The following is a 26,523-nucleotide window of genomic DNA, read 5'->3' on the forward strand; positions in this document are numbered from 1 at the left end:
TGGCGTTTGCTGCAGACGTTCAAGGTGATGGGTCTTCCGCCCATTCTTCGACCCTTTAAGATATAATGCCGTTGGGAAGAAATCTTTTTATTTTTGTTACGTTGTTTTTTAACCCTATCTTGGTGTTTCTGACAATGAGCGCAGACAGCTTTTCTGAACCTATTTTTTCAGTACTCCGTGAGCCATTGTTATCTATTACGGTGCACCGACGCGTATGATGCTCTACCGCATCGAACGTTTTCTAGAGTGGCCATCGATAATTTTTCTTCCGGCGTCTATTGCCTTTTGGGCCGTAGCTGTGTACGTTTCTTACATTTCATCGATTTGACCGATGTTCGCTTCAACTTTTCTGTGGTGGCTTTTATAAATTTACTCCGCGTCGCACAAACCCCCTGGTCTCTACCGGCTCCAGTGCATCTGCGCCGTTTCCAATGCGGTCGCTTTTTTTTTTTTTTTGGGGGGGGGGGGGGGCGCTTGGTGAACGTCAACTCGAACTATCTTGTCGTTTATCATGGCTGCTAAGGTGTTCTGCTCAGCCTGATAGTACAGCCTGTTTACGTTTTCTCATCTTTCAGGTAGACATGTTTTTCTCTTCTTTTTTTCATATCGCTCAAAATATCTGAAGTGGCCCGGTTGCGGGAGACGGCCTTTGTAGCCTAGAATATTCTTGTTTTTAATCCATGCAGTGCGAAGCATACACAGGGCTAAGTATACAGCGAGAAGCTAAAGGCACGCTTCTGTGCGTGCTTGCGGAACTTTATGTATATGCGTTGTATAGACCATTTTCAGGCGGGAAAATTCATGCCACATATTGCTTGTGGGTTGTCTCTCAATGTAAATGACGACACGATGACGACGACGACAACAACAACAACAACAACAACAACAACAACAACAACAACAACAACAACAACAACGACGACGACGACGACGACGACGACAACGACGACGAGTACATGTAGGCGGAAAAAACCACGCTCGTACGCCTGAAGATACGCGGATGGCCACAATTATTGCATATCTCTACGACACAACTTCCCTAACAACAGTGTTGCTTTAAACGTCAACTCCTCAATCATCGACAGATTTACGCGCAGGGCGAGAAACGCCAGATGGCTGAAATGAATGTGGAGTTTCCCATCGTGACTTGCCTCATAATTATATCGTTTTTTTTTTCTGCACGCGAAGCCCCAGCAAATATTATTATTATAAAAACTATGCGTCAATTGTCCTTCCACTTACAAAAAATCCATTCCCGTAGCCATAAAGACTGCTCTAAAGTCCGCTCCCCCCCCCCTTCCTGGGAATTGGATGGAGGGCGAGTGTTACCGAGAATAATTAATCAAAATAGGCGCTTTTCAAGGCCTTCAACAAGTGTTCTCAATTCTCCCTAGAAAGAATTTCCTGGCTACGAGCCTGACTCGGTGATTTCAGTACAACAAGCATAATAGAAATATCTATGAAAAAAAACTATAACCTTAGAAGCCCGCCAACAGACTTTACAGGCTGTAGTGTTCAAAACAGCGTCTTTAATAGCATATTCCCTTTGTTTTTTAACCTGCACTCCTTCACATTTGCTAATCCTGTTCAAACCAGGTTCTTTCCATCCCAGCAAAGAAACAGGGGTAGACTTTGTGTCATGAAATAGGACGCCAGTGTGCTCCGAATAGACTACGCGGGAAGCCAATGATATTGACTGAAAGACGTCATATTTCAATTTTCCGCTCGTGTTGGGATCGCGGTTTTTTTTTCTCTCGAACGCTTGATACACGAGAGGCAATGGGCAAACGAAAACACGTAACGGCAGTAGTAGAGTTTTTCCGTCGCGTGGCTTTTTGAAAGAAATAAAAGTGGTCTGCGGTGACTTGAGGGCATTTCCTTTTCACACTGCAGACCCTTAAGGCGAGCTCCGTTTCGCTTCATATAGCACGCTATACACGAAACGCGCGCATGCTTTATACGCGAAGCTTTTGATTTCGCTATAGCTTCGCGTTTTCTCCGTGGATCTTCCTTCGCTGCTCAACGTCGCTGCCAGTGCTTCGGTGTAGTAATGCACGGCCGTTGCGGCCAATGGGTTGTGGCGTTTTGCGGCTCGTGAAGAATGGGAATGCGCTCTACAGGCGTCTTGGCCGCCCTGCGTATAATAGTCTGCGCGCGAGCTGGTCCGGTGAAATATTGAGCTTTCGAGACGGCGGCCTCGCCCCTTCCCGTTTTCATACGTGCACGACCCCCCCCCCCCTCTCTCTCTCTCGCTCTCTCGGTGCGTGCATTTCGCGAACTGACGACACGCGATGGGATCGGAATGATCTGAAGCGAGACGGGTGGCCTTCCTCTCTTTCAGCATTGGCGATTCTGACATAGCTTAAGGGATTTCGTGGAGCACTTCTCTGCTTGTCTTCGTAGTCGTCGTCGTCGCTGTTGTTGTTGTTGTTGTTGTTGTTGACGTCATGATAGTGCTCTGTGCTAGCTTCTATTGCGCACTATAGGCTTCAAAGCCGCCTTTCATCTCTCCTTTCTTTCCTGCTCGTTCCTAATGCCGCTTCTGATTTAATGCCCTATATTCCTTCTATCACAGAATTCGTTCGTAGGAGTCGATAATAGCAGTAGTATGGAAAGCCGAACTGGTTAGTAAGAATGCATAGCAAAATGGCGCGTAAACCACAGACTACGAAGACATCTGTTCAGCTTGTATTCCCGTTTTTTACGCGCTATTAAAATGGCGCTGATAAGAGCAACCAGGTTATCAACACGACCTTCCTGAGCATCCCTAAGCACTCAGCCACCTGCTGCTTATCATTTTGACACTTAAAACACTTGACGCCTAACAACTTCAAGTGTAATTTCACTCAGCTGCAGTGAATTCAGTTGCAAATATTTTTCATCACAAGAAATAAATGAATGGATTGAATAGGCACTTGTCTGTACGCAACTAATGGGTTGTGCGTGGTACGGCAAAGACATATTCATTCGCAGTCAAAAGATCACTGCTAAACGTGCATGGCGGAGGCATTTACAGGCTGTAGAGTATGACACGTCAGATAAAGAGCGAAGTTTTCAAAACAAAAAATTTGCGCAATGGTGGTTTGTCCGAAACATGATATGCATTTCCGGTAACACCCGAGTAACGTTGAACGGCTTCTTTATGTCGTACTGTACCCGACATCTTCGATAAGGCATCGTCTTGGAAAGTGTTCCTGTCGCAGAAGAAAAGCCACGTTTCCGTGGCTCAGAAACAAGAAAAAAACATTACCGCACTTCTCCTAGCCATCGCCATTTCCTCCCTTGAAAACAGAAGAGAAGACATAATAAAATAAGAAAATTACTTTTCGTAGCAGAATACTTATTTGCGGTAGCAGAATGTCATTAGACTTGTTTTTACATAAAATCGTCTCTGTGATATCAGGCGGGTGAATCGTACATTAGCTGCAACGTACCTTTTTGGTTAAGAGATTAAACTCGTAGATCCCATTACTGAAAATGCAAGCGCTGGCTTTTCTCAGAAAGGACAATGATAGGGTTTTTCAACACGTGCTGTCGGTCGATGCAGCATTTGAGCGAAAAAAAAAATCTCACGTGAGGCACTGAAGTAATAGTGATAAAAGTAGATGACTGGAGATAAACGCATGGATTCGGTCAACTGTTCCTACAGCAATTGCTGAATCGATCTAACTGCGTAAAAAAGAAACGTACACCCTGCAAAAGAATAATAATGATCTCATTTTTGCGGTACACGAGAATGATCTGTGTGCGTTCTTTCTGGGTGAGGAAGTGACTGTTCTGTTGTGTTTTGTCTGTCAAAGCGAATATGCTGGCTGCCGGGTAAGAAGGGAAAAAAAAGAAACAAGTATTGTGAAAGGAGGTGTGCCGATCGTGCACCCGCCTTTATGGAAATTCGCAGTGACACCGGGCACGGAAGAGTCATTTGAATGTGCACGTCGGCTATCAAGTCGGAATTGGGTTTATGTAGGTGAGCTCACTCCCTTCCACCCTTTTGGAATTCGTCCCGTTTTTCGGTTTTACTGCTGTGGTGCTTTACCTCATACAAGTGAGACAGCCACGTGGGTACTAGTAGTGCCAATCTGCCGAAAGGGTTTGATCGATGTATCGATTGTAGTACGGACCCATATGCGTCAAAAGGACTGGGGCAGAAGTAGGGATAAAAGGGAGGAAAACATAGAAAAACTATCGTATTTACTCGACTGTAACTATAACGTGACCAGAAGTGCAACGCAATGGGTGACTTTCCGGCAATAAAATAAACAACGAACGAAAACAACGTGAATTTTCTTATTCGATTTTAACGTGAGGGCCGACATCAGGTAGCAAAAATATGGGTGTTACTTTTAGTTAAGAATGTTATTCGGTGCTATTGACAAGCAGATGACTTTTCTAGCGAAAGGCAGAAGAGGCAGATGAAAATTACGCAAAAAAATAATGTGGAGATTCTTAGGTACCAATTAGGCACCATTGGCTGGTAAAAGATACATGTCATAAAAAACAACAGGGGTAGAGAAGGCGGAAACTACCGTTCTCGAATTTATATAGGTAACGACACGTCTGAAGGGGTATTCAGAAAATTACCATTGTCACATGTTTTTGGAACGTCTACCTAAACTTAGGTGTATTTCCGGAATTTAATATTGCAGTGCAAGGGTGGTGCAAAATAAATCCCTCTCAGAACTGCGCGTTTAACTCTTAATTGGTTTTACTTGAGCCCACCACTTTAACTTCTGTGCTTATGGCTTCGATATGCTGATTACAAGGACAATACAACCACGGAGAAAACACGCAAGAATACTATATATACCGTGTAGACTAAGTGCAAGTTATTTGAGGAAAATAATGTCAGATCATATCCTCACACGTTTTTTGTCAGTTTTTTTAGCCACATAATAGCATTGGCAGATAAAATTCTGTGCTTATTTTTTCAACAAGCTTGACCAGTTCAGAACGATCAGCAAAACTCAACTTACTTTCACAGAGAGGACATTGATATCCACCTCAGAAGCTTGGCCTCAGGGATCTTAAGTTTGCTATTCATACATCCATTACGTTACATTCCGATGTAAATACTGACGCTCGCGTACACTACAGGCAGCATTAAGGTCGTTATCGCGATATGATGAGACACCATTCTAACCTGCCTTAACATTCATTAGAACATTCAATAAATTTTAGATGTAGTAGCTCCGTGGCTCGGTTTCTAGAAGCATTGGCTTTTGGCTCCAGTTCACTTTAACGTGGATTACGCAGGGAGCTAAAAGGAGCGAAATTCCCGATTTAATAATATCTGGCGTTTAAATCACCAAAACAGGGACATGCATATGATATACGCCGTAGCGCAGGGCTCTTGAAATGTAGGCCATCTGGTGTTAGTTGTCGCGCACCGAAATCCAAGTACGTGGGTTTCATGTCTTCCAGGTGCATATCCAGGTGCATCTCCTGAAGCCACTCGTGCATCCTCCACCTGACGCCGCCGCTTCAGCATCCCCTGCCCCTCTTCTTTCCATCTATTTCTTCTTTTTTTCTTTTAGATGCGGAGCATCTTATACTCGCGCCTTGTAGTGCGCCGTCCGCACCGCTTCTCGAACATTCGACAGCTGACGCGCGCGCATGCGCCGTCGCCCACTCTTCCACCATCTGTGCATCCCTTCCTCCTCTATACACCGCGCGCGCTTCACTCCTCCACCATCTGTGCACCCTTCCTCCTCTACACACCGCGTTCGACATCTACAATTCTCCTGATTCTCCAGTGGACGCGCATGTGGCGTCGCGCTTCGAGAACATTCAACAGCTGACAGTGGATGCGCCGTCGTGCTGTATATATACTCAAGGTCGGCGCTCGCTCGCTCGCTCAGTTGCCGCTCGTCGGTTGGTTTGTACGGCGCGTCGACGTCCAAGGTCGCGGTGAAATGAATTCCAACGAATCCACAAACACAATGATCGACGTCCCTTCGACCAGCGCCGCCCTTTCGCATACGTGTGTACGTGTTCACTCATTTAACACCCCCTCCTACAACCACGTTAACCAATTTAGCCATCGACCCAAGTAAGTCGCAATTTAACACCCCATTTCACAACCACGTTAACCAATTTAGCCATCGACCCAAGTAAGTCGCACTTTAACACCCCGTTAACCAATTATATGGTCCGCATCCTCCTCAGTGTTCCCCCGAGGGAAGCTGCGGGCAATTTTTTTTTATGTCATCTTTCTGTCAATCACTGTTTATGCAGCAGCCGTTTTGGGGCCATACTTGTTCGCGCGCTCGACGCCCTAATGACCACCGGGAATGCCTGCCTAACTTGCTCCCCGGTGAACGCATAAAACTGGCAAACTTTCTGCGTGCGCATACTGTTCCCTTGGCGACTCTTGCGGACGCGGCTGCGTCGGTGCAAACGCTGTCGTGTATGCGTGTAGCGTGGCGAAAGTGCTTCGCGACTTGCCGGGGCTTTGCCTGGGATACGGAAAGGCCGCGGCCTCCCTTCACGCTCTGCCTGTATGTCTTTCGTTTCTTGCTTTGCTGGTGTCGTGCATTCAAAGGCGTCTTCGGTGGAGTCGTTGACTTCTCTCCTTCGCAGGTGCGTGCGCGTGTGCGGGTGGCTGTTAACGATCTATGGTGTTAGGTTCTTTTACCTCGGCACCCTTTCGAGCTGACTTTTATGGCTTTTCCAAACCGGACAGCTGCCCGCCTTCTTTTTTTTTTTGCTCAATATTTAATCTGTTCTTTCAGTTTAGAGCCTTTTCGGGTCTAAGGCCCCAAAGGATAAAAAAAAAAAAGGGGGGGGGGACTTTATTAAGGTCTGGGAGTTTTGTTGACTTTTCCTATTAGAACACTGAAAGTTATCCGTTTGAGTAATTCTTTCGATTTCAGAGAATTGAATACTGTATGACATCTCTTTTTCGGCACCGCGTTTTATATCAACTGAAGACTTCACGGAAGTTTATTATAAAGGAAAGTAACGTGCGACGAATCCAGCCGTATTGCACAAAAATGTGACCGGTGACGACTTCTTGCATCATCTCGCTACAATTCCGTCATTAAAGGCAACAACCTTTACTGTCTGAAATATCATTGAACTTGGGAGAACTAATTGTTTTCTGCACCGTTTTATAACTACAAAAATGTGGAACACCAAATTTTCATCCTTTATGCTAGACTGTTTTTCACACTCGTGGAACATTCTTAAAGTATTCGTAGTTCTCAACATCCTCTCTCTCTCTCTCTGTTTCTTTTACAAAAAGCTCATACGCTTGTCGTTCAACTTCTTGCATCTCAAAAACTTCTTTGTTTTTTTTAGGGTTTCTTATATTACCTTTCTCTAGCACAGAGTAGAATTCATTTTGCTTAAAGTTTTCAACTTTATTCCAGGGTGTTCGCGTCCAATATTCGTTCCGATACTGCCGCCAAATGACTGTCTTGCGCCACCGTTTCTGTTAAACACGTCGACAGTGATCATGTTGCAGCATTACGTTTGCCCAGATCAAAAAGTGACTAAATTCAAAGAAAGAAAAGCACGAAATGTCAAATCAAAGCGGTTTTCGTAATCCCGGGTTCAAGAAAATGAAAGCACAAAAGGGCATGAATAAACGTTGAGGGGCGAAAAGAATGAAATGAATGTGGGCGTGGAATACTTGACACTGCAGTCGTCGTAACAGTGTGAAACGGGATACTGCACTTTGTGACCATCAGAATTTCACTAATGACATTGCAAGGAAAGCCGCGAAAATGAGGCACACAGCCCGAAAAGGCTGTAAAGGTTGGAAGCAACGCGTTGACCGTTGCTATAGCTGACACTGTTAACGAGCGACGTACTCAGATAACGCTTAGAGGCCGAGCCATGGAAGAAACAAAAGTGACCGCTGGGACCACCGCAGCACGCTACGAGCCTTCGACAAGGAAACGTGAGCATGAATAATATGCTGGGCAGGGTGAGAAGAAAATTGCGCATAGTTGTGAAGGAAGCTGTGACAGCAATGAAAGAGAGCAGAGAGGAGAAAGAAAAAAAGAGGAAAAATTGCGAAAGCTGTCTGACCTCCGCCTAACTACGGCACTTGCATAGTGTTGATTTATTTAACTCGTCTGTTGCCGCTAACCAGCGAAACATGATATTAATTTTAGTGATCATTGACAGGAATTCGTAGAGACGCCATTCTAAAATACCTGCCTCGGATCTCTGGCAAATGTTAAGAACAGTGTAGTGCAATGCTAGTAGTAAATTATTTTTATAGGTGTTGGCTATGTATGTATGTATGTATGTATGTATGTATGTATGTATGTATGTATGTATGTATGTATGTATGAGTATATATATATATATATATATATATATATATATATATATATATATATATATATATATATATATATATTGCCACTTGGACGCTAGTGGCAATATATATATATATTGCCAAGTGGCAATATATATATATATATATATATATATATATATATATATATATTGCCACTTGGATGTATGTATGTATGAGTATATATATATATATATATATATATATATATATATATATATATATATATATATATATATATATATATATATATATATATATATATATATATATATATATATATTGCCACTTGGACGCTAGTTACGGCGAGCGCAAGCCATGGCTGCCTGCGAGAATGGAAGACGATGTTCTGGGGCAGCGCGTGCTCTGGCTAGTTGTTTATTATTGAAGCAGCCATCTTGCCAGTTTTCGGTGCGTCTCCCCGCCGGCTCAGTTCTTCCTAGTTGAAGACCTTTTGTAGCACGTGACAACTGCTGGAGGTGCTGGGTAACCCCTAACCGATGTTCCAAACGCCTCCAGGTAGCCCTGTACCTGCAGTGACAACACCTGTCCACCCCTCAAGCCGAAGACTCCGAGGACTACCTCCTGAGCGTGGACCTCTTCCCGAGATGACGTCTGTCACACCCCCGAACGCTACGGAAGGTGCTGCAGCAACCAACGCACAGGAAAGCGCTGCAGCCGCGCATCATACGCTGTGGAAGCCACGTGTGCCGAAGGTGTTCCACGGTTCCGTCTTGGAGGATGTCGAAGAATGGCTGGCTCGGTTCGAACTGGTTTTGGACTAAAATGGTTGAACCGACTTCGACAAAATGACGAACGTGTATTTCAGCTTGGAGGACGGCGCTCGTACTTGGTACGAAAACCGTGAGCCTTTTCCCTCGTGGAGCGTCTTTCGTTGATACCTGCTGGCAAGTTGGGCCAATCCCGATTGCCGCGAACGAGCCGAGCGAACGATTCAGTCGCGCCTCCAAATGCCGAATGAAAGCGTCATGATGTACGTCGAGGACATGACGAGCCTCTTTCGTCGAGCCCACCCCGACATGGCAGAAGAAAAGAAGGTCTGTCATTTAATGCGACGAGTGAAGGAGCAGCTTTTCGCTGGCCTCGTTCGCTGCCCCCCAAAGACCGTGGCGGAATTTTTGACTGAAGCCACAACCACGGAGCAAGTGCTGCAGCAGCGCTCTACTGTGTACGACCGGCAAGTCAGTGCCGCTTCGTCAATAGGTCAGATCGGAGGTGCGGCAAGCAACATCAACATCGAGTCTCTTTGCGAGCTCATTCGATCGGTGGTGCGCGACGAACTACAAAAGATTCAGTGCCAGTCTCAACCTACTGCAGGGTCTATTTGCAGCCTTGTCAGAAACGAAGTACGACAGGCTCTCCAAGTGCCGCCTTCCAGCTATGTCCCGCCTGTCCCGGCGGAGCCACATCGTGCATCATACGCAGAAGCTGTAAGCCGATATATTCCTGCTTCACCGCGCTTCGTTAATTCAATTCCTCAGGATTCACTTCCTTCGCTGCAGCCAATTCAGCACTTGGAAAATCGGCAGCCGCTTCGCAGAAAATCCGACGTATGGCGCACACCGGACAGACGACCACTGTGTTACCACTGTGGTGAAGCTGGACATGTGTACCGGGAATGTCCCTATCGTCGCCTCGGACTACAGGGTTTTGCCGTAGACGCACCACGGCCGAGATTTGGCGAAAGACCGAGAGCTATTGAATATTAATTCTCACAACAGCGCATGCCACTGCGGCGGCAGTCGCGGTCCCCATCCCCAAGGCGATCTTCTCCAAATTTTCGGAGCCTCCCAGGAGCGGCGCCGGCGCGCTCGCCATGCCCTAGGCGGGAAAACGAACGACAGCGACCTTCGGGAGCGAGGCCGCTGACACTCGACGCAAGCAAGGCCTTTCACCGACGCAAGCACGGACACGGAGTGATTCCCCGACGACAGCGACGAAAGCCAGAAGCAAATTTTCTCTGGATATACATGTGGAAGTCGACGGTCACCACGACGTTAGTGCATCATTGGACACAGGTGCGGACTGCTCTATCATAAGCGGGAAACTAGCAGCGCACATAAAGAAAGTTGTAACGCCTTGCTACGAAGCACAAATTCGTACTGCCGGCGGGCACGTAGTCACCCCAATCGGCATGTGCACTATCAGAGTGAGCATTCGGGGACGTAGGTTTCTCGCCAGCTGCCTCGTAGTTCGTGACTGTTCCCGAGACCTAATCCTCGGAGATTGTCCACGTGTGCGCCTGAAGCCGTACTTCACGCGGTAGTGCGACTGCGCATGAACCATATCGCTGTTTTTGTGTATGCGCGTATATTCTGTTGGTTCGCCCCGCCTTTGCCTTTGTACTTTCCGAGCATCAGAGTGATGCCTTTTTTTTTTCTCAGAGGGGGAATAATGCCACTTGGCCGCTAGTTACGGCGAGCGCAAGCCATGCCTGCCCGCGAGAATGGAAGACGATGTTCTGGGGCAGCGCGTGCTCTGGCTAGTTGTTGATTATTGAAGCAGCCATCTTGCCAGTTTTCGGTGCGTCTCCCCACTGGCTCAGTTCTTCCTAGTTGACCTTTTGTAGCACGTGACAATATGTATGTATGTATGTATGTATGTATGTATGTATGTATGTATGTATGTATGTATGTATGTATGTATGTATGTATGTATGTATGTATGTATGTATGTATGTATGTATGTATGTATGTATGTATGTATGTATGTATGTATGTATGTATGTATGTATGTATGTATGTATGTATGTATGTATGTATGTATGTATGTATGTGTGCGTGCGTGTGCGTGTGTGTGTGTGTACCTCCTAGTAAAATTGCGCTTGTCTAAGTAGTTTTTACGAGCAGCATCGTGCAAAACAAACCGAACTAGCACTCGTCATCGCACCAGAGGTGGACGAATGTGTTTTTGCAGCTTCTTTAAGCAACCAGCCCGCTTTAGCGACTCTGGTACTGACAGGTGTCAGTGTTCTATGAGCAGTAGTCATAAAGCCCACGTGGCCTGCTTGTACTTTCCCTTCTCATCCTAATAATTATACTCCACTCCTGTGCTCTTAGTAGTGTGCAGCACGCCGTGAATTCTTTGTGATCATATCTCCTGTTTTCCCTTATTTGATCTTTCTATATCTGTGTAAATTGAATGTTCATTCCACCCAAATCAATTGACATGGTGAATGCCCCCTTAAAGTGTTTTGAATGATTCACGCGTGTACATTCAGTAGTTTTATGAGTGTCTGGCAAGTATTTTCATATTGAATTAGCAGAGACGCGTTTTTTTTTTTTTGTGGTCTGCATTCAGTGCCGATGCAATGCAACCACTCGTGCACTGTGCTACATGCCTCACCGTGCTTTCCTTTTTATTTTGCAGGTAAGGATAACTCGACAACTGCAACCTAAATGCAGCGCCGTATATGGTGAGCGCACTTGGTTATCCTTGGAGAAGCATTTGCATAGAGTGACGGAGACGTAGAAGAAACAGCACAAGATCACGAAGCTACCTTTCAACTATGACAGATACCTGTGCTCAGAGATGTTGGCTCGCAGCTTCTGAACTATGGAACGTCCTTTGAGAGATAATATAACAAAGTTCCTCTCTGTTCTAATAGTACAATACGAGCCGTTAGGATAAAGTGGAACAATTTCTAAAGAAAACAGATATGTAATTCGACCTTCCGAAAATTCAAGCAAGGGCTCTTTATATGAAAGTCCGAGTATCAATACTTTATTCATTATTATTGTAAACTACGGTTGTACTAACCTATCTTAATATTCAAAAAACCGAAAGAGAATCCTTAGAATACAACTAGAAATGTGCAAAAAGATAGCGACGAGTTTTTGTCGTTGTGCAGTTGTCCTGCAAATAAGTTAATTTCGATGTTTTTCATTGAGCGCAGCGAGAACTCAAGGAGTTAGTTACGAATTTGTCGGTTTGTCATTCATGTATTTTTAGTTCGCGCTGTCAAGAAAATGAAGTACCGCCAACTTACGCATGTGCGATGTTACTCGGGGCATGTTACTAGGGCATATATATATATATATATATATATATATATATATATATATATATATATATATATATATATATATATATATATATATATATATATATATATATACCACGCACTCCAACAAACCACACGAACATTCATAAAAGGTCGTTGAACACCCCCATCCTATTTGTCATAAACAGAATCGTGACGTAGAGCATGCGCATATAAGGTAAGGTGTCATGCACTGAGTGACATTGCCGTGATCGTATAGTGGTTAGTATCTTACTGAGTGACATTGAATTATGGTGAGTTGGTGTAATTTCGTTCTATTAACAGTACGAAGCCATCCCCGGAAAATAATTTCTCGCTACTTCCCTGCTCTACTTGCTTAGACATATGTTCGTGAGCGAACTCCGCGAAGAAATGTTCTCGTAAGCGGTGTAGTCAAGTTTTTAGCGCTTCTCCGAACCGTTATTATCGATGCTGCAGCATCTTCGTACATGGTCTGAGAGCGTCATCGCTCTTTCTGACGACCAGAAAGCAAAACGCACGGTCGTCAACCACCGTTCGGTCAGGTTGTCGGCTCGAGTGGCGGAGCAGTCACACGGGGAGACGGGGATGCGGCCCGGCCGACAAAGTCGAAACGCATGGTCGCCTACGGGACGGTGCTAACGGCCCGTGGATCCTGTTCAAAAAAAAAAAAAAAAAACGATTTGCACACAGGCGCGACCTCGACCCTTCACAGAAAATCTGACCATCTCTCCCCCTTTCCTCTAACATCACAATGCCTAATATTTTCTGTTTTAGAATCTGCATGCTTTTTTATTTCCACAACGTAGCTGATATTCAGCCTGTTTTGTCAGAAACATTTCTTTAGGTCGTCGTATATTTTCCCGCCTTTTTTTTTCTCACATTCTTTTCTCACCGTGTTTGGTAGTTCATTTCATTCGGTGATCCACTACGCTTCCTTCTTTCGCTGTCTGATTCGGGTCTGTCGCTTCGTCTCTTCCGGTCCAGCGAATGACACATGCGGCCAGCCACGACGCCGGAAAAGGTGGACGGTTTACTGCCCCCTCCACCCACCACCACACCCTCTTTCTCTCCTCCGGCTGCTGTATCGCATCTTCGTACCGGGGAAATTGAACCCGCACTATGTATTTCAAGTGCTCGCTGGTCACATGCTGAACGCAACATGAATTCTCGCTAAATTCAACATCGTGGTTCCGGCATTGTTCTCTTAACGACATGCGCTCCTCGGCGTACTTCGTGGGAGTGAAGGCGAAGTGTAGTGCTATCGTATTACACTTACTACGATAGTATTACAGTGGTAGTACTAAGCGCAGTACTGTCGTGATACACTATCGTACTACATGGTAGTACTATCGCACTATCGTGCTACTATGAATTGTAATACTATCGTTGGGCGAGCATTCAAAATATGTGGTCAGATATGCGTTGGCATTTTCATGTTATCATGGCGGAGCTATGTATTGCAGTCGTGAACATTCACAAGCCCCTAAAGACTGTAATCACGTCAATTTCTAGATTTTTTTGTGACGAATTCGTCGGAAACATTCGTTGCTTGTTTCTTTTTCTTTCGTATACAATATTTAGTCACTACCTTGTACATGTGCTGCTGGCAGTGTTTGCAATGGCGGTGTTAAGCATGAAGCATAATCTTGAAAACTGGCGCTTGTATCCTTACACTTTCCTCACACGCTTGTCACGCGTTGTAAAGTTGAAAGAAGCCGTTTCTCTGCAGTCGCTCCACGTGTGTCAGCTTAGATAAAAACCCACCTAAGTAACAGCACCCCCTCCCACCCCCGTTTCCTCAGTAAATAAGCCCATGCCCTTATCTAATGTTCAAATGACATCAATGTATTTTGCACTTCAAGCATGCCAGACGAAATGTCCCCCTGCATTGTTTCTTTTCACAAGATTTACGTTCCATCCATGCTTGAAAAAACTACACATAGAAAAATTGCATGATACGATTTGCTAACGTACACAACAGTTAAGGAAACAGTTTGTGGCGCAGCTCTAAAAACAATCGAATACAGCAACGTTAAAAGTGCACAGGGGTTCAAATTACGGCGACACTATCCATAAAACAGGACGGCTCGCATACCAGAGAAGAAAGCGCTTACTTTCAATGTGTTCTATTATTCCATCCTATTTTACAATCCGTTGCGCTTCCTGCGAAGCGAACACTGGGATCGGCTTTTTGAATATTACCAATGGAGGAGAATAAACAAGGAGATAGAAGTGGCGCCGTGTTGATTTAATGACAGCCATAAAAAGTAGCTCTTCGTATCGTCCAGCTGCGTGCGCAGGGAGAAGAAAAAGTATATATATCGGACCACAGATTGTGTCTGAGTAGAACTTCATGTCACTCACCGGCTCATTTGAAACGCGCTTGGCGCGTGAAGATGAGGCTCTGCCCTTCCGGCTTTGAACATTGCATTATGCAGTACGAATGTCGTTCGCCTGGCTAAAAGCGGCCCAAATCTATGCAGCGCCCTCGGCGGGTACGGCTCGCGTTGCCGAATCGGATGGCAATCGCTGCGTGTGCCGTCAATTTCCCCTTCCCTTTTCCTTTCCTTCTCAAATCAAGTTGTCACGTCTTTAGGGTGAGAAGGGAATGGCTTTCAAAGAGAAGGAGAGCTTCGGTAAATTGTTTCTAATCTACGCACTCGCAGACAAAGGAGCTCTTCACTGGCGATTCACGCAGTTGAGTAGAAATAGAAACCGCTTCCGAGGCACTTGGGATAGCTTTTATTTTCGAATGAGAGAAAAAGGGGGAGGTAACCGTCAAGAATTTGCGCTCGGATCGCAGCCGGCGCCCGACTCACTCGCGGAATAAGCGTTCCGAGTTGAGAGTGCTTTGAGGGCCACGAACGCCCATCAATGACGACTTTTACGTGGAGCCTTGTTTTCTCGTTTTAAAGTTCTATTTTTTGTTTTTTTGAAAAGCCTTAGTTCCACACATTCAGGAATGGAACTGGTACACAGGTCGTGAACTCTTTAGCTGTTCTCTGTATTTTTTTCTCAGTCATTAACACCCGGTGCGGCCGCGTGAACGCTTCGCAGTTTGCCGACCTTTCCCTTCCATTCTCGCAGAAAGTTTTTGAGAGGCAGGAATAGAGAAAAAGGAGTAATAAACGTTTGTCGGCGAGAAAGAGGCCTTTTGAAATTGACTGGAGCTGAGCGGTTCTTCATTGTGCAGCCGTGTGGGAGGTCGTAATCAACTTTTGTAAGTGTGTGTGGGAGAGAGGGTTCCGTCTTTCGCAGCGGAATTTTAAACGCTCGATAGCCGATGTTGGGGACGCAGAGAATGCTCGTGAACCGGTGCCAGTTCACATGCGCGTAATAGGTGACCCGTAGGCGGAAGTCGTTAGAAGGTGCCGACTTCGTTGCGCTTTTGGAGTGTGTGTCTGTGCGCGCGAGTGTGCTGAAGTGTGCGCATTTGTATGTGAGTGTTTGGATATGACTCGTCGTTCGCGGTGCACTGGCGCGATTTGTTTGTTGGCGCGGCTGGTCGCGTATGTTTCTGTATTTAAAGTTTTATTCGATAAACATGACGTGCTCCTGACTTTGTTAGCTGGTAAGATACGCTTTTAATGACGCGTTCTCGTACTCTGTGGCATTTGATTTTATGTTAGTAAATTGTTTTGTCATGTTTCACTAGCAGACTTTGCGTTAATCACCCTATTTAGCGAGTTTTCTACGCCTTCCGCAGAAGCTCCACTGTCGTATCAAACCCGATCAAACATGCGGATCTCTGTAAGGCACACGCTTCAGTGAATGTGCGTTCAGAAAAATGATTAGTGTATTTGATTGATCCGTTGTTGTAAACCGAGTTGTCTCTTTTAAGTTACAATTGACGGTGTTTGTAGTTACCCGAGGCTTGAGCTGCCTTCGAAATCATCCAGCCTTTTGAGTATACGTAAGTTACTTTTGTTTGTTGAATTAAGTTCAGCATATGTGCCATCTACTACTGGCGCGTATGGGTATTTGGAAAAGTACAACATCTGAAACCTTTGTGTGAAGTGAAGGTATACTTCTGAAATTCCATCTCAATGAAGTAAAAGTGTCTCGGACACTTGCTTTATGTTGATGCTGTGTAGGATCTCCTCAATGAAAGCAGAATTTTATTTGTAGGTGTTTTAACAGTTGCGCTCCTCCAGCTTCAGAAGCTGGCTTCGCCTCATAAACAGCGTTATACAGGAGAAGCGACCCTATCTACGGAGTGAAAAATCGCGTTTAAAGAGTAAGTTTTTGGAACTTGAAAGCTCAAAGAATAAAGTGAAATATTTTGAGCAAAAATGCCGACTGTCGTCATTAAAAATCATTTTTTCTACCGCACTGTTTTTTAATTAAACATGAAGGAAAATGCAGCCAGCGCAGATTATCCAAGTTAAACGGCTTATTATTTTTTTAAGCCGGAACGATTCGGGCTCGCGGTAGCTTCTCTTATTAAGTCGTTAAATTTTGTTGAGTGTTATTTGTGTACTTTTCTTACTGTCCACTCGAGTGAGCATGCCTCTCATACTATTTATTTTTCTTTTATGAACTGAACGTTCCAATAAAAGAAGTCGAAATTTTAACTGTGGTCGCTGAAAAAAAACAAGTGAAAAAATTTGTTTCAGTTTCTGCGCAGTATTAGAACTAATAAATGACGTACCCTTGTTTTGTAAGGCCTGTAGTTGCACGCACGACTACTAAAACTGCTGAAATAATACCGTCAATGAACGTCTCGTGCTTGCTCGGTGATAAAGAAAAGTAACGATATTTGAGTATCTCAGCTCACCTGTGCATCGGCGTAAATGAATACGTAGTAAATTTTCGCCGTCATCCAGACAGACGATAGCGCTCGCTTCCTCCTCTAGCTTTGCCCCAGCTGCGGAAGAATGCGCGAGTGGCGAAATGCGCATGACAGCTACGGGCTGTATGGAAAAGCTAAGCGAGCTATGAGATGGCGAAAGCTTAGCGTTAGGACGTAAAAGACGATGGTCGGTTCCTTAATTGGCAATATGTTCCCACTCGCCAAGTCTCGAGTCTTCAAAGCGCGTCGATGCAACGAGCTCCTGCATAAAATGCCCACTGTCCAACCCCCCCCCCCCCCCTCCCCCTCTCCTTAGCTGTTTGTACACTTTATCGTGGCAGCGTTGTGACTGCTAGGCGTCGTTTTTCATCAAGAGTGACCTATTCGTTCAATTAAATTTGCTCTTCATACTTAATCGGGACCTCGTAAAGTCCTGTGGACTAGTTCGGTTCGTAGGCGTGCGTTTATTGGGCTTCATATGGATGATGGTAAGGCTACGTACGTTTCTGCAGATTCTAACGCTTTGTTATTTCCATCGGTGATTCGCCATTAGACCGAAGGTGCGCCTTTTATTTTCCGAGTATCTATGTTTCAGATAAAAATTCTTTGTCTATGTTGGACCAGGTTCAAGAAAACATGGCTGTGCTTGTACTAAGAAACGAAACACACACACATTTGGTTAGGGCAGGGTGTACATTACCTTAACTTACCTGCGTTGATATTTTTAAGAAGACACCATGTAAGTCAGACCATGTAGGTGATTGGAATATCATTATTTAGCCCAGCTGGCAGAGCAATGTAAGCTTAAAGGGACCACACACAATTACTGTATATACAAAGAATGAGCGTGTTGTCTCCCGTCGTTTCCCGTCTTCACGGCAAAATAAGCGACGCGCCGTCTGTTTGTTCCTCTGACGTCAGGATTCAGCAAGCTTTCGATTGGTCGATATAAAACAGATACCTGTCGTGCATTGTCCACTGGCATCCTTTCCCATGCAGTCGCATGCCAGGTCTGCCTCGCCTCGGCAAAGCATCGTGGGCAGTTCGTTTTATACATCTGCGCCTGCACAAGAGGAGATATTACGGTGTCGCTGAAAAAGCGTGAAATGTTGCCCGGCCCGAGCCTGAGTGCTAGTATTCCACGTGTTTTATGACGAAATGAGGGACGACGAAGAGACAGTGCTTGTAAGAAGAGTAGTTAAGGTGAAAAATCAACTACTCTGTCACCTTTGACCTCGGGGTAGTTTAGGGGCCCTTTAACAGATTACGCTCCAAATTAATATTATATTCAGTACGTTTGACAATGTGCTGGCGTACCTGAAAGCAGATACCTGAAAATTCTTGGCAACTTTATCGAAAATGTCTTTTTTTCATTGACATACATCTATCGGGGTCGTTCAACTAAACACCGTCAAAATGTTGCTTTTCTTGCGTGGGAACCACGCAATAAAACTGAAACTGGCGCTGTCGCAAGGCTTTTTATTCGATCCTGAACAGTGCGGCTGCTTATCAATAGAGGTAAATGGAAAACTGCTAATGTACTCTCATTTAAACGTCCATGAACAAACTTCAAGGAATCAAAGGTATGCCTGTATACTACACCCAAACTATATGTATGTGTTATTTTGTGTTTTACTTCTTTTTTGTAACAATCAAGTGGAAAGAAGTAGCCGTCACCAAGTAGTAGTGACAACAGTTTCATTTTTATTTTTTTACTTTAACAACAATAATAAAAAAGAACGGAGTGCTTCATAATCAACCGCGGCATTTGCGTAGGATCTCACAGTTTAGTTTATTGTAATCATCGTACTTTCTGTCCATGGCAAGTACGCTTGTATCTTGTGAATTTTTCTTGTACTACTTCTGTTTATGTCATCCGCAAATAAAATTATCGATAGGTTGATACACTAATTTTCTTTCCATCTGCACAGTTTATTACCTTAGCAGCTTCGAGAAGTGCTTCTAGTTTTGTTCTCTAATAAAGGATGCGTCGCTATGCATGAACTAAAACGTGATTTTTTTTAAAACTTCATAATTATGACTCCTTGCGAAGTTTTGGAAGGTTAAGACAAAAAGGTTGTGGCATTAGCACCTAATAAGGCATAGCAGCAGTTGACGGATGTCTCTCATTCATGAAGGATTATCCTGGATTTCACGGTAGTGTTCACTCTACCAAACTCTACCAACTCTAGCCTTGATAAGACTTGATAAGAAAAGCTAAGTACGTCGGGAAGTCATTATTATTGGAATCCTCAAGTCAGCGTCATCCGCCAGTTGGTTGGGCGAACGCGCCTGAGTGTTCATATTCCTAATACGTTTGATTAAAGAATGGTCACGTCTTTCCCGAATCCTTCCCGGACCAGATGTATTATAAGGCACACGGGCTGTCATAACATGTTAGGCGTCGAGGGGCACGCCTTCTGAAGTTTTCGAGGCTTTCGTCTTCTCGGCCACAAGCGCTTCTCGGCTTTAACAAAGGTTGTCTTGTCCGCACCTCGCTTTCGGTGCCACCAACACTATTCGTACTGACTTTGTAGTGAATGGAAAAAAATGTGCCTTCGTAACGCGAGAAGGCAAGTTGGCGACTGGAGCTGTTTCTTCCGCAGCTTGCAAAATTTTTTTTAGGTTCTTGTCAGTTTATCAGGCGTTATTCTTTCCTTGTTTGCGGTTGTTAAGAAAAGCTTATTTGCTATTTCCATTGACTCAATGTCAGCAAAAGTTGGCCATTTTTTCTAATTCACATCAGTTCTCTCTGTGTTTTTTTTTCAGTAGCTTGCTGCTTTCATTTACTGGCCTTACACAGAGCTTTTCTACGATAGAAAAAGTGTCGTTTATAGCAATCCGATTTCTTAGGTTATTTTCCGCATTGTTTCTCTCTTTTCATTTAATCGTATCAGTCTTTCTTTCTTTGCTCAAAATCGGTGGATCAACACTGTCAAGTTCTTAAACATAAGCATTGAAATAAGCAATCATAAAAAAAAGCACTGAGTTAGTGGGATATAGCGCTTCCCCGGCCTGGCAAGTTTTGGAGTATTGTGCCCATGTTGCGTTTTTCACGTTTTAAATAAATCGAAAACGGAACAGATATACGCTTCCGAACACATGTGCTTATTTTCTCTTGATTAGAGAACCGTTGCATCGGCTCTCTCAATCAAGTCTGCCCTGCGAGCAGTCAGTATCAATAATTTCGTTGCATCACCGTGCAAACGTAGTTCGTCTAAGCAGTTAAAATAAGGCTCGTTGTGATTTGTGAAGGTGCCACCGTACCTGAGTGACCTTGCTGCGCTGCGTAATGTAAAGTGTGACAGACTTCCACTCTTGCAATATTGCCCACGCAACATGTAGTTTTCGAAGCTGCACGTCGAAAATAAGCAGAACGTGGTTACCAGCTCGGAATTAAGTCTTGGATGTAGGTCCATGAGATCGGCGTGTGTTGACACTGCACATGGTCATTACCTGGTGAAATATTCGTCATTCCCGAAGTTTTTGCCAAATTTATGTGTGTTGTGTGGTAGTGGAGTGAGCTGAACTTTCATAAGCTGTAACCAAAAAAAAAAAAAGATGTGCAGCTTTTATTTTTTTGTAATGCAGTCATGTGCCGCACAGTTGGGGGTCTGATTGTAAATAGTGCAGTCGGCACTAGCTCAACTCTCGCTGTGAGCTGATACTTTATTTAGTGCGTTGGTGGGTTTACAAGGCTTGTCCGTATCATTTGTTGCTTGAATATAAGTACTATCGGGCTCTACTGCATGAGGTACAGGAAACCGCGCTGGAATAACATATGCAGCGAATATTGCTGCGCCCTTTCACCTCTGGATCCATCGCAGCCTTGACGTATTTAGCAAACAAGTGAAAATAAGTTTTTTTCGCATGAGTGTGCAACATAAGTACTGTATATTAGGTGAGGTGTAAGTGTTAATTGAATTACTAGGGTTTGGTGCAAGATAATTCACTGACTCTAACCAACACGACATTAAGCCGAGAGCAGCGCGCGCTTCGATGCACTTTCGTAGATTGCGGTGACCTTATAGCGGTGACTTCTGTGCCTGCATAAAACTACGAATGAAGTTTCGTTACTACAAAATCCTTAAAGGACTCTGATAATACTTACGTATTAATTTTTACCCAAAATATGCGTAATACCTGCTTTTTAATTGAAGATATTCACAAGTATGGACGCAGTAAGTAGGTCATTGTGACTAGGCGTTCAGAAGGTACCTAAACTAACGCTGGGTGGCTGAATTATGTGACTAACAGTGCACCATAAAGTCAGACAGAGGAAAAAGTTTGCGTTGAAGTATCTCAAGAAAGACCATCGTCTTTAAAAATTGAGCAGCGTGTTCACACGACCTCTCCTAACAGATATGCAGGGACGGTGAGACTTGGCGCGTTGAAAATAGGACACAGCGAATAAAAAGCAGCACAGGCGCTTCTTCTTTGTGTCGTGTTTTCGACGCACTAAGTCTCTAAACGAATCTATACCAGCTCACCCACAACGCCAGTTTACTTCAAATATGCAATCAGCATATTTGGCCACCATCCATCAACGATTTGCAGGTTTCTGTCATGCGCAATTTCTTAATAATGTTTTTCAAGACCCCACTATCTTTTCAGTACGAAAACAATATTTTTAAACCATTACTAAGGGTGCTGCTCTTGTATTTATTTTGTTTAAGGATGAAGAGAAAAAAGTGTGGTGAACGTGCCGTTTATTTAACCTAATTTTTCATATCTGTGAAAAAAAAAAGTTCACGTCACCGTGTCTTGCAATCACAGCGCAGCAGACAGGCCCCTTGCACCATCCGTAGCGTGCTGCGAATGCGAAAGCAGCGGCTACTAACTTTTTTTCCCCATTGTATCAAGATCAGAGTCAACGGCAAGGCCTGCAGATACATAAAAGGCGTTGCTTACGCTGAGCGAGCGGAACACAAGAGCCACGGCCAGGCACTGATGCTTGATTTACGCGATTGGCTAGCTGCGCGCTGAGGCGCCCCTTTTACTTCCAGCCGCTAGGGGTCTTCCTTTGGCGCGGAACGGCGGCTGTGAACAATCACAACGGCAGGGAGCTGCACAACCCCAGAAATCACGGCGCCTCCTGTGCCGGACATGACCGGACTGTAGTCCTCGCTCGGTGGAAAAGCCACGCGCGCATGCGCACATCCTGTCTCCCACCGGCTGTGGTCTACGAGTAGACGCTGCGAAGAAGAAGATGCAGACGTTTCCAGCGCACGTCGAACAAGAGAGGAAGTGGCGGGCTCCGTCGGGTACAACAGCAGCCGGTGTTACGTGTGAGGGGACGTGCTCGGTCCTCACCGCATTCCCACTGATCGACAACCTCCGCGAACGCAGAATCTTACCTAGCATGGCGGCAGTTGGCCACATCCTAATCAAATCTCGAGCGTGTAAAGGATACAGCGGGCATAAAAAGGAACTCCGCCAACTTGGGAAGCGTGCTCGGCAACCTTGTTAGCTTGCATCGCAGGCGTGCCTTGAGCCGCGATTGAAAGCGTGCAACCGCTGAACATTCGCAATAGATGTAGTTTGTTTCGCTCGTTGTTGTTCGTCGTGGGTGCGCTTGCAAACCTTATTCACGTTTTATTAGAAATTTCTTCCGTGCGTGACATAGGGACACTCGTAGTGGAGGCACTTCACTAATCTACGTTTCCAAGCACGTTGAGATTTCGTTGCTAACAATAGCACGGCTATTGTAGGAATGGTTGGCGTTCCGTCTCTTTGTAGGATAAAGTAGCCGCAGTTTTATTCCGGCTTTTAAATTGAACCAATTCTCGCAAATAAATATTACATATAGTGACATACCCTAAGGATACCCAGTAATGCCCATCCTAACAGGGGTATCAAAGTACTGAGCACTTACTTCAGCGCACGCGCGTCAGCCTTAATCTTGATGCGGGCGCACTTAGAAACGCCGTTGTGCTCGCAGAAAATTTAGCAGCTTGTGCAGTGCATACGAGGACAGAGTATATATAAAACCTCGTAGGTAAGCTGGCTTAACAAGTTGGCGGTAACGTCGCAATGGAAGCACCTAGCCCCGCGTAAATAGCTGGACATTTTATGTGCGCCAGTAACAGTATGGAAGAGCGAAGCTGAGAAACTTTATCGCAGGGCCCTTGCTCACGCTCGGGCGCTACGGTTAACACATGGTGCGCAGTGTTCCATGAGGTCTCACTGATCGTGCCGATTGGCTTAGCGAAATGCACTTGGTACCATACGCTAATAAAAAGCCGCAAAAGATACTCCACTATTGCGCATACGTATGCATGCAGCGTGGTTTGTGTCCTGGCTGGTGAATGCAGAGCACGAAGCGAGTACCGTAGAAATGTCACCGCGAGGCAAAACAGCGACAAGCGTAGGCGGTTCTCCCCGGACGTGGCTCAGCCTACTTTGCGTGATAGTGGTCCGAGACGACGGGCTATATGACGATTTAGTGCGCGAGAAAAATCTTTAGTGAGGTGCCTGCTGCTGTCTGGTGCAGACGCCCATGCGTTAGGACATTGTGCTTCCTGCGTCTTTTGACGACTTCAGGGGTTGTCGCGGACAGAAGTGCTAAGCTGCCGCAATTGCGACAATTGTGACTTGTCACGTATGTGAGGTACAAAAAGAACTTCATTTAAATAAACAAAATTGTTGTCTAAGCTACAGTGAGTTCTCGAATACTGTGTCGCAAAGCATGCAATGGCGGCTGGAATTCTTATGACTAATTTGTTACACAATAGATCAGGTCTTCTGCAAATCGATTTGAAAAAAATCACAAGGAAATGGGACATCCATTTGTGAAACTCCAGTAGTTACCAACCGAGCACGGACAAAAAGTTCAGTATTCAAATAAAGTAGACATACTGTTAAGGCTCCCGATATAGTGCTCAGAAAGTCTTATCGTTATGGCTAGTGGAGCAGACGGCACTAAAACGTATGATATGATGATATGTGGGGTTTAACGTCCCAAAATCACCATATGATTATGAGAGACACCGTAGTGGAGGGCTCCGGAAATTTCGACCACCTGGGGTTCTTTAGCGTGCACCCAAATCTGAGCACACGGGCCTACAACATTTCCGCCTCCATCGGAAATGCTGTCGCCGCAGCCGGGATTCGATCCCGCGACCTGTAGGTCAGCAGCCGAGTACCTTAGCCACTAGACCATTGCGGCAGGGTGGCACACTAAAACCTAAGGTAGTGCTAAGATACTTCTATATTAAATGAGAATAGGTGTGTATTCTTTAGGTCAATAAGAAATAGGCTCGTCTGGAGTGATGGTCTGTGAGCCCACGGTAGTAGCGTTTGCTTGCTCATAATTTCGGAGCGACCTAAAAAACAAGACATTATGGTCAACTTTTACCATATTGCTGGTTGTAGACGCTGCTTTCAGCAGAAAATAAAAATGATATGAAGAGAAGATTTGTACCAAAAACTTGCATTGGAAAGTCGAATGTGACGACTCTAGCAACTGAGTATGACATTTGTTCTAGTCTTTGTAGTTCCGCTCTGTTATAAAGGAGTCACAAATCCCTACGGCAGTGATGTGCTCGGCCGCAGGTGTCAGCGCTGAAGGCAATTGGACTAGAAATGAGCGTTTTGAAACCAACGTGTCGTGATCTGGATAGCCATGACTGACACTTACTTGTGTGTTCGTCGTTTGGGGGTATATTGGTTTTATGTTTTGTTGATGGGACAGACTAAAACAACGGTGTCGCTATTTGCGTAATGCTCCGCTTTGCTCAGTCGTATGATAGACGATGAACGAGAGCTGGGAGGTCTTTCCTAATGTTTTCGTAAAATGCTTCGCACGACCTCGCATCCCACAAAGAAATATGACAATAGAGAGTTTTATTACTGCGTACGCTGCGTACGTGGCGGCGTTGCGTACGCAAGGACGCCACGTTCTGCGTAGTGCGCATGCGCAGACCGTAACGCGCACGTATCGCGTTACGTACGCAGCCGCTACGTACGCACGCATGAGATGCGTGCGTGCGTACGTATGAGGTGATCGCGCCGCTCTCGAACAAGTTCGCGACAGCGCGAGACTTCGTTTTGCAAAATGGCGACATCGAAGGCAAGCACCGACCGGCTCTGTGGCTTAAAATATGGCCATAATCTGGCTATAACACTTGGATTGGCTCACACTGGCTGTCAACAACACATGCTTCTATTTTGATCTACCAGATGGCGCAACACGCTTCACGCTCGCTACGTACGCGGGTACTACGGCGTACCAAAAGCCCATAAGTGGCAAACGACGCCACGTAACGCGAGGCGCTTGCGTGATGCGTACGTAGCTCCATCCCGCAGTACTAAAACTCTCTAATGAAGCGGTTGAAACTTGCTACAATTTCGGAGTTGTAAGAAACAAGAAAGCAACTCGAAAATGAAGAGCCTAAAGCGATGTTTGTTATAGGAGAGTCTCAATATATACTCAGACGTGTGTATGCAAGGAGGCATTATATAAAAAAAAATACATACTCCCGTTTTATTTAACGTCGTATTTTCGATTTTGCTTCAGTACGGTGGCATTTCAAAAGAAATTACTATGTTGCCAGGCTAACAAATATAATCGGTATCTCAGGTGAATACGGTTAGTTAGTGGAATGAAGTTGTATGCAAAAACGCGTTCGCAACATGACATTATATGTTATGCAATAAAATTGCGAAAGTGCGAATAACTAATTAGATGTTTTCTGAAGCTGCGTTACTGAATGTTCAAGCATTTATGGATTATCAACGTCAGCGTGTTTGTATGTTGCTTTATTCGTACTAAAAACATGAGAAAGCTCAAACTTCTTAACATTGCGCAGGTCTACATGAGTGCATAGTTGATCATGTTTACGCGTTGTTTTCACATTGTCTAGAGCGTCTTTTGTCCAGCATATAAGTACTGTTTGAAATTTGAAAGTAAATAAAACAATTTATTTTGGAGACTACTTAAGGGAACGACGTATAGGTGTAATGTAAGTTAAAAATCTCACGCGCGCTTCTGATTGAGTATGTTGCAACTAAGTGCTTAAGCGCTATCGTTCTTTAACGGGGCCTCGTGCAGGCTAATAAACCTTCTTAAATAGCGTAGCGCACATTTCGACGTGTGCCCTAAAAGAGTAAAGCGATCGAGTTCAGTCAGCGAGAACGCAAGTCGTTGATGAAGGCCGCCGTTCCCAAAGCAGCGTTCGTTCGTCGCAAATGATTGGGCATCGATTGACCTCGATGCTTTCTGGTAAAAAAACAAAGCCTCCCCGCTTTCCCCCTGTTTTCGCAATCACGACTCGAGCTCGCTACTTCCAGCCTTGCTCCCACCGATGACGTTCTGAGTGGCCCTTTTCCCTTCCTCAGTGCTTTAGTGTGCTTCCGTGTCGTCGTATATTTCCGGTG

The 26,523-nt window shown here is 44.9% G+C and overlaps 1 protein-coding gene across 4 annotated transcripts in view; it reads left to right on the plus strand.

Moving 5' to 3' along the window:
- Positions 1-26,523, plus strand: part of LOC119171892 (kin of IRRE-like protein 2) — a 309,161-nt gene that overhangs the window by 192,421 nt on the left and 90,217 nt on the right. The window contains exon 2 of one of the 4 annotated variants that reach the window (XM_075892093.1): positions 11,699-11,744. The exons of the other annotated variants lie outside the window; for them this stretch is intronic. Within the exon in view, the coding sequence (XP_075748208.1) occupies positions 11,699-11,744 (46 nt within the window). The remainder of the gene's footprint in view (positions 1-11,698; positions 11,745-26,523) is intronic. 4 annotated transcript variants of the gene reach the window in all.

Source organism: Rhipicephalus microplus, chromosome 4 (assembly GCF_043290135.1).
Source record: "Rhipicephalus microplus isolate Deutch F79 chromosome 4, USDA_Rmic, whole genome shotgun sequence".
Taxonomy (NCBI): Eukaryota; Metazoa; Arthropoda; class Arachnida; order Ixodida; family Ixodidae; genus Rhipicephalus; species Rhipicephalus microplus.